The sequence below is a fragment of the Ovis canadensis genome, chromosome 25 (genome assembly GCF_042477335.2).
Source record: "Ovis canadensis isolate MfBH-ARS-UI-01 breed Bighorn chromosome 25, ARS-UI_OviCan_v2, whole genome shotgun sequence".
Classification (NCBI taxonomy): Eukaryota; Metazoa; Chordata; class Mammalia; order Artiodactyla; family Bovidae; genus Ovis; species Ovis canadensis.
This window is the reverse complement of record NC_091269.1, coordinates 31,450,730-31,461,941: the sequence shown is the minus strand read 5'-3', so window position 1 is coordinate 31,461,941 and position 11,212 is coordinate 31,450,730. Positions and strand designations below refer to the sequence as shown.

Here is an 11,212-nt window from a genome sequence, read left to right as displayed (position 1 = left end):
GAAGGGTCCATGGGTTGCTCTAAGGGTTACAATAGTTTTACTGGGCTGAGTCAGTGAAGGAAGAACTGCATTTCCTGGATTGTGTGAACACTCACTGGGTGAGCTGGGGTCTTAGAAGAGGGCAAACCACTGGGGATCATTCTAGGTTACAGGAAGTCATGGGGATCTGGGTCATAGGGACTTCTAAGGTCTTCAGGCAAGGTGTGGAAATTGTAATGTTCTTTGATATAATGTTGAGGTGTCTTGTGTGGTGCATGGATGAGGCAGGAGATCAATTATCAATTATCAGGAGGTCCTCAAAGTTGGGAGGGGGGTGCTGGGAATGGGCTTCAGACAAACATGCGGCCACAAGATGCATCAGCCATCCATGGGACATCCCCCACCCCACCCCAGCTGAGGGGCCTGGACTTTCCTGAGCAAGATTTTATCGTCTCGTCCCAACCTACCCATCCCCAACCAGACCCACAGAAGGTCATAGTCCATCAGAGGGGAAGATAAATTTAATTTAGAAATAAGCTCTGGACAGCCTTTTGATCAGAAGGTAGCCTCAGGGCCCACCAACAGAGAGAAAAGCCATCCTGAGTGGGTAAGGCCCCCAAGGGGAGGGGGACAGCATGGGAGCCAGTGCAGGGAGGGTCATGAAACCAATCCTGTGCTCAGCAGGTACTGGCAGAGCCTGTGGAGAGAATGCAGGGTCAGGTCCTCACAAACTCCATATACACATCCTCAGCCTCAGGTGTCCCCAAGGCTGACTGGTTCAGGACAGTCCTGCCTTACACACAGCACAACATGTATTAATCCTCAAATTATACGGCTCTACTGCCTGAGTGCCAGGAAGGCTCTCAAAGAAGTCCATCTCACCTGGAGTGAGGAGTGGAACAGCTTTCTCAGGTAAGGAGCTGCGAAAGGAACATATCAGATTAGCATCCTCGAACTTTCTGTCCTTTTCCCCCACCAAGATTCCTGGTACCAATTTAAACAGGTTTCTCTGACAGAGGCCCCCTCAGGGCTGATTATCTGTGAATAGCAAATTCTACTGCAAACCCAGGGACAGCCAGGACTCTGTCCTCCTTTCCCAAATTGTAGGACATTATGCCCAAATTGCTCTGCTCAGCTCAGAGGACACACAGTAGGGCCTGTCTCACCCGTGCTTCTGCTTGTTCTTGCATTTGCATTTGCCACCTGTGAAGGAAGACACAGCCAGTGCAAAGAGCCTGGAAAGCCTGGGCCCCCTCCTCCCACTCGCTCCCCGCCTCCACATGACCCTGCTAGTCCCACTGCTCACTCAGGGCGAACAAGATTCCAGCGATGCACATGAGGCCTGCACAGATCATCCCGCCCAGCTGCAGGCCTTCCCAGTCTAGAGGAATGGAAAGAGGGCTGGCATCAGCCTGGCTCCACCCCACTCATTCAACAGATAGTTATGCACACCTGCTTATACAGACACACTTATATTCCAGGCAACAAGCAGGACAAACTCATAAATACATCATGTCATATCTGGTGGGAACAAGTACTAGGAAGAAAAATCAAGCAGAAATGCACAGAAAAAGAAGAGACTTTGAAGAATGATCAAAGAAGGCTTTGCTGAAAGGTGGCATTTGAGCTGAGACCCAGGGAAGATGAGGGTGGGGGGGGGACAGTGGCAGGCAGAAGGAGAGGAGACCTCCTTGCGGGGGTTGTAGGGCAGCAAGGAGTTGGTCCTGGGGAAGGCAAAAGAAGAGGGAGTGAATGGAAGAAAGGAGATCAGCCAGCTGCCTCCAGCCACTTTCCCAGGAGTCTTCCTAAACATTCTGCAGGCCCCTTACCTCCTTGCTGGATGGAAATTCTCCCAAAGACAACGTTACATGTTGGCCTGTCGTTCTTTTGATCCACCATGCTGATTCTTTAATTCCCAGTCTCATCCTCATTCTGCCCCTCCTTGCCCACTCCCTCAAGCCTCCCTCTGTCTACACTGGGCTCCACATTACCCCTTACCAACTCTAGCAAAGGGGTCTAGCATAGGCAAGAGTAGGGGTCAGGGGCAAGGGATATCAGCTCTTACCATAGTAGAAGGGACTGTCTTTATCTGCAGGAAAGGAAGAAAAAAAACATTAACAACCAGAACCAGGAGGCAAGATGTGGGGCCTTAGAGAGAACGCGGGGGCAGGACCAGCAAAGCAGTTTAGGGTCTCACTCACCAATCACGTCATTGGCTTCCAAGACAGGCAGTCCTGGGTGAGAGAAGCAGAGGGACTGTGTGTTAATTCATGATACTGGTCTCAAAATGAATCAGCAGGCAGGACACCGGGCCAGAGGCAAAAGATCAACCAGCCTTGCTTGGGGCACCAGAGCGGAGGGTGGGGGGGACCCTGAGGTCACTGGTTTCCCTCCTCATACCTTCCCCAACCCAAACAGACCTAGGATTTTGTCTCCTATTTTCTGGCCTTTGTGCCCCGCTCCCCCATCCCAGCCCTTCCTGCTATTTCTCAGGCTTCTTGTTATTCTTTCTTATACTCAAAATGGGATGGTGTGTTGGTATCTTTACCCTCTCCTGAAAAGCTTCCTACCCAGATCCTGGCTAACGGTCTGCCTCCTAAAGAAGTAGGGAACACTGGTCTCTTTTTGCCAACAGGTGATTACAGTTTCCCAAAGTTCCATGATTCAGGATAGTATTGGGAACGTCTACCTTACTGTGATCAGGTCGGCCAAAAAGTTCGTTTGGGTTATAAGATCTACGGAAAACTTGAACAAACCTTTTGGCCAACTCAATACTTCCTTTATGTTTATCTTTAAGTTAGCAGTCTAAATGAAAACCCATTTATTCAACATCAGGCGCCCTTTATGAGACACTCTCCTGGTTTTCACAGCCTTGGTAGGTGAGTGAGTGGCAGCAGGGTCACCTCTAGGAGGACTCACCAGCCAACAGGAGGAGAAGGGCCCGGGTCACCCCGTCCATGACACAGCGGCACGCAGATCCGGTCTGCAGGAGAAGAGAGCAGGCTGGGGTCAAACAGCCCAGACCAGCTCCACGCTCATGGAGGCCAGTGGTACAAATCTCAAGGCTTCTTGTGGGGTGGACATGAGAAAGTTACTAATTTCTGTGTCCTTGTCTAGAGTTAATAATAGTAATACCTCTAATACTTAGAGCGATGCCTGCACATATTGGGTGGCCCAAGGAATTTGTTCAGGTTTTTCTGTATCACCTAATGGAAAAACTCAAACAAACTTTCTGGCCAACCCATATGAGGTTTTGTTAAAATCTGGTAATCAGATGTCTGACACACCTTCAGGAGGAGGGCTACTGCTCTAACTCAGGCTTTGGTGCCTGCCTTCCTGACCCCCAGCTCAAAGGACTCGTATTGTTTCCAAAGATCTGGGTGGGCCTGGGGCACTACCAGGCTGAAGTCCGAGACAGCCTCCAGCTAGGGCATGCCTGGACTTCCCAGGGAGTGCAGTGGTAAAGGGCCCTCCTGCCAATGCAGAAGATGCGGATTTGATCCCCTGGTTGGGAAGATCTCCTGGAGAAGGAAATGGCAACCCACTCCAGTATTCTTGCCTGGGAAATCCCATGGACAGAGGAGCCTGGCAGGCTACCGCCCATGTGGTCACAAAGAGTGAGACATAACTGAGTGTGTACACACGTGGCATGCCCAGAACTCCTCTGAGTGAGCAGTGGGACCAGGGAAGTGGAAGAGTTGGGGGCAGATGCTGGGTGCAGGCAAATGCCTCCCACCCCAGCCCCGGCCAAGGACCATGCTCCAGGTAGCCTCCAGTTCCACTCTCAGAGTACAGACTGCTGTTAGCGGAAAAGTGCCTGGTGGCTGGGACATGGCCCCTTCTTTCTCCTTAGGGTGGGAACTATTTCTGTCTTCATTTATTAGTCCCTAGGGTGGCTGTGTCCTTGAGATAAGACGCTCCCAGCTTTCTGCCTATTATTAGCCTCAGGCAGGCATAGGGATTGTCAGTGTTCCAAATTGCAACCCCAGTTATTATGTGTTGGGCCCAGCTAGCCGGAGAATTCCTCTCAGCACTTAATAGCTGTGTGACTCAGCTAGGTTACTTAACCTGTCTGTGCTTCAGTGCCCTGTGAAAATGAGGATAATTATAAGAACCTCCTAAAGTTGTGTTTGAATTGAATGAGTTACTATATGTTGAGCCTAAGAATAGTGCCAAGCACATAATAAGTACTGAAACATGTTACAGTAAGTAAATACACAAGTACATGGATCCTTTTGCAGTTGGAAGTCGGACTATTAATCTGTTCCTTCAGAATATGGGGGTCTTTTGGCTCTGAGCAGTTTGTAAACCGGGCCCTCATTGGCCTCTGTTTCTCCCTGCCCCTTCTATCACCCTGGAACTCCTGGATCACGAGGGGCGCAATTCCCCATTATTCTTTAGCCAAAGACTGCTTCCTGTTTCCTCCAGCCCCCAGTCCACCTTCCACATGATGGTGCTCAAAGGGCACGCAGCTTCCAGTCCTCCAAACCCCCAAACACATCTGTTACTGGGAATACCTAGGCAGGTACCATACCCTTCCTCAGACTGGTACTCCAGACCACCCCTCCACCTCCACCCTTCTGCCTAGGAGTCCTGAAGTCCTAGCAGAAACCTGCTCACCTGAGAGCCTTCTCCTGAGCTCACCTGATAGCCGGCTGGGTGCAGAGAGCTGGTCTGAGGAGGCTTCTAGGGCTGAGTCCAGCCCAGGTGGGTTCCGGTTTTTTAAGCCCGCGGCCCCGCCTGCCCAGGGCAACAATACTATCAGGCAGAAGGAACTGGTCAGATTCCTTGAGAATCTGGACGGATTCCTGCAGCTCCCTCTCCCCAGTGTGCTCTTAAAGGAGACTGCCACACCCGGCGGACAGCGGAGTGAGGGACCCAGGCCCGCTCAGAGTCTAAGGCAATGGTGGGGAGCGGGCTGGGCCCCAGACCCTTCTCATGAGGAGAAGGTGAGCTTTCTGCTTCTTTAGCTCACCTGGACCCTAAAAGAGAGGTCCAGAAAGGTGCTGGAGGGAACCAGGATGTCTCTGGGTACTTATACCAAAAGTAGGGGTTCCAGGACTTCTGTAGGGGAGTGTCCCAGAAACTTGGTGTCAACGAAGAGTCAGGGTCTGGCCTTGAGGCTCCATTTGTTCAGTGGGCTCATTGCTTTTCCTTGGACTGGTTTCATTGAGGCGAAGAAATGGGGCTGACGGGCGCCCCTTAAGATGGCCCACCCTCTGACCAACCCTGACAACCACTTAGCTGCGGGTGGAGGGGGACCGAAGCTGGAATCAGAACCACCCCCCAGGTCCTCAGTTCCTGCCTACTGCCTGGGGGCAGGGGTGTAAGATAGGGTGGTGGGGCCAGGTCAGGGGCAGGAGGAGGACCACCAGCCCCAAGACGAGGAGTGGGCCACCTCCCTCTGTGGACCCCATCCCTGGCCAAATTCTCTTCCTGTCCCTCACCCCCCACATGCCTTCTACCTATGCTCTTGACCTTGGATGACTCCAGGCCTGTCTATTATCCTGTCTCCCCTCCCTAATTCCTCTCTCTTCACCCTCTTCTCCAATGCATGGTGACCAACTGAAACAGGACTGTTGCCTCCTTATTCCCTCCCAATGCCCAGTCATGGATACTGATAGATTTTGATTGAATTGTTGAGTCATTGAGGACAGGAAGCCATCAGTGGATCATGGTGTTAAGGGTCAGAGGGCAGGACAGAGCCTGGGAAAGACAGGGGTGGGAAGGATTCAAAGAGGACCTTCCTAGTGCAAACATGTGGCACCTCCTCATGAAAACCTTCCATGGTGCTTCCTATTCTTGATTCAGTTTGTACAGAGTTTATATCAGGGCCTCTGGGGCCAGAAAGAGCTGGCCCCAGCTTGCCAGTAGCTCACTGAGTGATCTCAATCAGCGCCTTCATTCCAAGCCTTCCCTCTCCTCTAAACTGCAGTAACAACAGGACTTACCTGAGGTTTGGGGTGGAGGTGTTGCAGGGGCAAGGGGCTGACCCATGGCTGGTCCTCAATTTGTATTTGTGGAATGAATGCCTCCCAGGCCCCATGTAAGGAGAGTCTGTGAAACTCAAGATTCAGAAAAACCATTAACAGTGCATACCTTGAAGTCAACCCCAGGCTCTGTTAGTTACTTGCTATATGCACTTGAACAATTTACCTCTTCCAGCCTCTTTGCTCATCCATGATGTGGGAACTATGACTGAGCTGACTCTGAGTATGTGCTGTGATGATGACATCTGATTATGCTGCTCAGTTCACAGGAGCTATCTGTGTAACTGGGAATGGCCTTTGTATACACACAGTGAGCCCTGCAGCATGAGAGAAATTGTGCTCCAGAGAAGATAAAAGTCTTGCTCAAGGTCACATTGTATGCCATGGTAGCAGAGTGGAAACTCAGCTCAAGTTTTCCCACTCCACATGTGAGAAATAAACAGCAAGAAAGCAAGCATTTGTAGGAAGAGGACTGTTTAAGTCCCTAGTGCTTGGAAAGATCTCTAGGAAGTATGAAAACGACCTCAGATCCACTTCTCCAGAAGGTTCTAGCACTTTTACTCCATTCTGAAGCTGCTGCCCACTTGAGGGATCCTCCATTCCCATCCATATCACCATGAGATATTACCACCTTTAACAGTCAGAAGGAAAACTTCACCTGTGTCAGGTGTTATTGCCACTGGTTGAAGGTAGAGGACAGGTTGAGCCCAGGACAGAACCAGGGAGAAGGAGCCCAGCTACCTGTGTGTAACTTCTGTGAGCACACAGTGAGTTACCACCTCATCTCCCCCTTTTGCCAGAGTTCGGTGTAGATGCATTAAGACTGAGTGTTGCTTCTGTCCCCTCTGAGAGGCCCCAAAGGCTGGCCACACACTCAGTGGAGGGCAACAATGCTTTCCACACTGGAAGCAGCATAAATCAGTTCCCAAGCTAATGAATTTAGTTTCTTAGATATACTAAACTCAGTGTTTATAAGTGATCACGAAGGTGCATGTAGAAAACTTTACAAGCTTTGAATATTATTAAGAATTGTCTCGGGGCACTTTCCTGGTGGTCCACTGGCCAAGATTCCAAGCTCCCAATGCGAGGGGCCCAGGTTCAATCCTGAGAACTAAGATCTCCCAGTTTAGTTCAGTTCAGTCGCTCAGTCATGTCCGACTCTTTGCTACCCCATGAATTGCAGCACACCAGGCCTCTCCATCACCAATGCCCAGAGTTCACTCAAACGTCCATCGAGTCAGTGATGCCATCCAGCCATCTCATCCTCTGTCGCCCCCTTCTCCTCCTGCCCCCAATCCTTCCCAGCATCAGAGTCTTTTCCAATGAGTCAACTCTTCACATGAGGTGGCCAAAGTATTGGAGTTTCACCTTTAGCATCATTCCTTCCAAAGAAATCCCAGGACCGATCTCCTTTAGAATGGACTGGTTGGATCTCCTTGCAGTTCAAGGGACTCTCAAAAGTCTTCTCCAACACCACAGTTCAAAAGCATAAATTCTTTGGCGCTCAGCTTTCTTCACAGTCCAACTCTCACATCCATACATGACCACTGGAAAAACCATAGCCGTGACTAGACGGATGTTTGTTGGCAAAGTAATGTCTCTGCTTTTCAATATGCTATCTAGGTTGGTCATAACTTTTCTTTCAAGGAGTAAGCGTCTTTTAATTTCATGGCTGCAGTCACCATCTGCAGTGATTTTGGAGCCCCCAAAAATAAAGTCTGACACTGTTTCCAATGTTTCCCCATCTATTTGCCATGAACTGATGGGACCAGATGCCATGATCTTCGTTTTCTGAATGTTGAGCTTTAAGGCAGCTTTCTCACTCTCCTCTTTCACTTTCATCAAGAGGCTTTTTAGCTCCTCTTCACTTTCTGCCGTAAGGGTGGTGTCATCTGCATATCTGAGGTTATTGATATTTCTCCCAGCAATCTTGATTCCAGCTTGTGCTTCTTCCAGCCCGGCATTTCTCATGATATACTCTGCATAGAAGTTAAATAAGCAGGGTGACAATATACAGCCTTGACGTACTCCTTTTCCTATTTGGAACCAGTCTGTTTTTCCATGTCCAGTTCTAACTGTTGCTTCCTGACCTGCATACACATTTCTCAAGAGGCAGGTCAGGTGGTCTGGTATTCCCATCTCTTTCAGAATTTTCCACAGTTTGTTGTGATCCACACAGTCAAAGGCTTTGGTGTAGTCAATAAAGCAGAAATAGATGTTTTTCTGGAACTCTCTTGCTTTTTCCATGATCCAGCAGATGTTGGCAATTTGATCTCTGGTTCTGCTGCCTTTTCTAAAACCAGCTTGAACATCTGGAAGTTCACGGTTCACGTATTGCTGAAGCCTGGCTAGGAGAATTTTGAGCATTACTTTACTAGTGTGTGAGATGAGTGCAATTGTGCAGTAGTTTGAGCATTCTTTGCCATTGCCTTTCTTTGGGATTGGAAAGAAAATGGACCTTTTCCAGTCCTGTGCCCGGGTCCAAACAAATGAGACACTTTTTTTGTTTTTTTTGCATGAGGTTTGGGAGAAATTTGGAAAAGATCTCCCAAACCTCATGCAAAAAAAAAAAAAAAGGTGTCTCATTTGTTTGGAGTATTTAGGATGAACAATTGCTCTCTCAAGATGTGATTCCTGAGGGGCTGGACTGGCAGTAAAGGCTGTTTTCAGGAAGTCATTTTCAAGATCTGGCCACTTGCCCAGCTTCTTGGGCATGCATTCCTTATCAGAATTTCTGGAACCATCCATTTGGGCCTGATTTCTTATCTACCAGATGGGGAGCTTGGTGAGAGGAACTGAGACCTACAGGGAAATCAAACCTCTGATGATGAAAGGTTCAGGAGTGGGTGATGGAGAGCCAGCCTCAGTCAGATGGATGCAGATGAGAGCCTAGAGGTATCAAAAGTCAAAAGAGAGAATGCAGCAAGATCCAGCTCTGAACTCTCCCTTCCCCTTTAGGACTTCAGTGCTGCAAATGATACAAAGGACCTTGTGTGGAACAAGGGAAGTCTGTTGCCAAGAGTGGCCACCTGAAAATCAGCACTCACGCCAGGACTCTCTCTTCTGCTCATGTCAATCACTGCTAAAGCTCTTCATACTCCCAAACTATACTTTCCCCCTTCCCAAAGCATTACCAGTTACTCTGTGGAGAACATAGATGCATCCTGAAAGTCATTAATTTTTCTGAAGAAAGATACTAAAACAGGAATTAGCTAAGGTTGGCCAGAGATAAAAGGGAAGTGGCTAGCACTTATTATGCCTGGCACAGAGTGGAAGTTTTTTTTCCTGCCTTCGAAGATAGACTGAATGTCACAGGCATCAGTAGAAAGCTGAGATTGTCTATTTTGATGAATCTGGTAGAGGAGAGAAAAGACCTCATTCATGAGAGAACAAGGATAAAGGAAATCTCTGAAGCTTCTAGTTGTCAGAAATACTGAACTCCCACCTGGACCCCTTCTGTGCTGTCTCCCTCAGGAGCCCCCCTGTTCTTATTCCTGTCTCTTTCGCATCTGGGTATGTATTTAACTTCATTGGCTGGACTGGCAGTGAAGGCTGTTTTCATGTGAAGTCCAGTCCACATGTTCAGCAGGTCCCTTTCTGTGTGCTCAGGGTGCTGGGCTCCTCGCTCACAGACCTGGGTCTCACTTTCTTTGAGGACCGTGTGGATGAAGGAAGCCTGACTTCGCCCACCTGCCCACCAGTGCGAGAGCAGGAGGTGAATGGGTGTAAGACAAAGAGGTGAATGAGTGCAGGGAAGGCCATTTGAAGGGTAGCGACAGTTTGAGGGCTTTTTCCTGGATCTCAGTCTAGGCTGACTCCTGCGCATTTGGGAGGCGGCAGGATGGGCCCGTCACGTTGCGCGATCTAAGAGCCTTCCAGACTAGGGAATACTGAAACGATGTGGGGGAGTGTCTCAAGAATGGGGATATGAAGGTCTCTGCGACAGTCAGTGACTGCCTGGCTCTCTTCGGCCAACTCCGGCCAAATAGACTTCATTGACTTTTAGGATGTCCTTCCAAGAAGCCATCCGTGCCCACTACTATACCTCGTGCAGGGGGCCGAGAAACAGCCATTCAGAGCAGGACTGTGATGACTTCCAGCCAATCGGCACCAAGGAAAGGGAGATGAGGCGGGGCCTTGGGCAAAGCCGCTTGTGAGGCGCAGGCGCGGGCCCAGGCCGTGTGGGCAGGGCTTTTCTGGCGTGGAAGCGGTCCCGCTCATCCCCGTGCGGATCGGCCCTACTTGGGTTCTCGCGAGTGTCTGTCAAGCAGCCGTCCTATTACGCGTGCGCAGTTTTCCTTCCTCTGCGTCAGCCAGTAACGGTCCGGGTTCTGGTTGTTTCTGGAGCCTTTGTTCACCCGTTTATCCGTTCCTGCCGCCGAGATGGCCGTAGTCTTTCGGACCTGGGTCCTTAGAGGCTGTGAGGGATAGCTGAGGTGAAGGGACAGAGCATCGGATGAGCTCAGGAGGCCAGGGAGGAGGGGGACGAGCCGTGGAGGCGGACCGCAGGGAGTGAGGCCAGAAAGCCGGCAGTAGACCTTGGGAGGGAGGGCTTCAAGCAGGGGAGAGACACTGTTAGATTTGCATTTGAGAAGGCCCTTGATAAAAACCTGTGCGAGAGGAGAGAAACCCTGTGCAAGGGTTCCCAAAACAGATTCCGGGAGATGTCATTTCTCACCGACCCTTCATTCAGCTTCTGTTAGAGCTCCCCCAGGGGTCTCTTGTCCAACTGCTGCTCGTGTCTCTCAACCATACTCCTCAGCCCTCGACCTCGTTATTGAAGTACCTCCTGGACACACCGCCCAGTCAACCACTTCTGAAATAAACCTTTCCATTGTGTCACCTCCCCCATAGCCAACCCTGTCTCATTTCAGAATTCCCTGAAAAGTCACTCCTTTATCCACCTGGTCCCACAGGCCGCCACTGAGCACATCATAATGGGAATTATCTATTGACGGGTGTCACCCCCCTCAGATGATGACCTTCTTAAGGGTAAGGGGACTAGCACCCCTCACTCTGGATATATCCACAGTGGCAGCCTTGGTGAGTGCTTGCTACCTGGCAGGCTACTTTCCACCACTTTCCCCATGGTAATTCATGTCATCATCGCAGCCTTTCCAGAGAAGGCTCTCACCTTGTTTCAGGATGAGGGAACTAGGTGAAGAGAGATTAAGAGAAGCATGCTGGGAAGCTGCTGTATAACACAGGGACCTCAACGTGCTAACCTAGAGGGGTGGGATGGA

The 11,212-nt window shown here is 50.0% G+C and overlaps 1 protein-coding gene across 3 annotated transcripts; it reads right to left on the bottom strand.

Moving 5' to 3' along the window:
• Nucleotides 1-482: 482 nt before the first annotated feature.
• On the bottom strand, nucleotides 483-5,404 carry FXYD4 (FXYD domain containing ion transport regulator 4). Of its 3 annotated transcripts, none has more exons than XM_069571703.1 (8): nucleotides 4,624-5,404; nucleotides 2,899-2,962; nucleotides 2,181-2,213; nucleotides 2,045-2,068; nucleotides 1,286-1,360; nucleotides 1,146-1,182; nucleotides 862-899; nucleotides 483-676 (listed from the first exon to the last, which is right to left on the bottom strand). In XM_069571703.1, the coding sequence occupies exons 2-8, from the start codon at nucleotides 2,936-2,938 to the stop codon at nucleotides 657-659; spliced, it is 267 nt and encodes an 88-aa protein (XP_069427804.1). In that variant the 5' UTR covers nucleotides 2,939-2,962; nucleotides 4,624-5,404; the 3' UTR covers nucleotides 483-656. The 3 variants fall into 3 exon arrangements, with proteins under 3 accessions (XP_069427804.1, XP_069427805.1, XP_069427806.1); XM_069571704.1 differs by having other exon boundaries at nucleotides 4,600-4,789; XM_069571705.1 differs by lacking the exons at nucleotides 2,045-2,068; nucleotides 2,181-2,213; nucleotides 2,899-2,962; nucleotides 4,624-5,404 and adding an exon at nucleotides 1,809-1,977.
• Nucleotides 5,405-11,212: the final 5,808 nt, after the last annotated feature.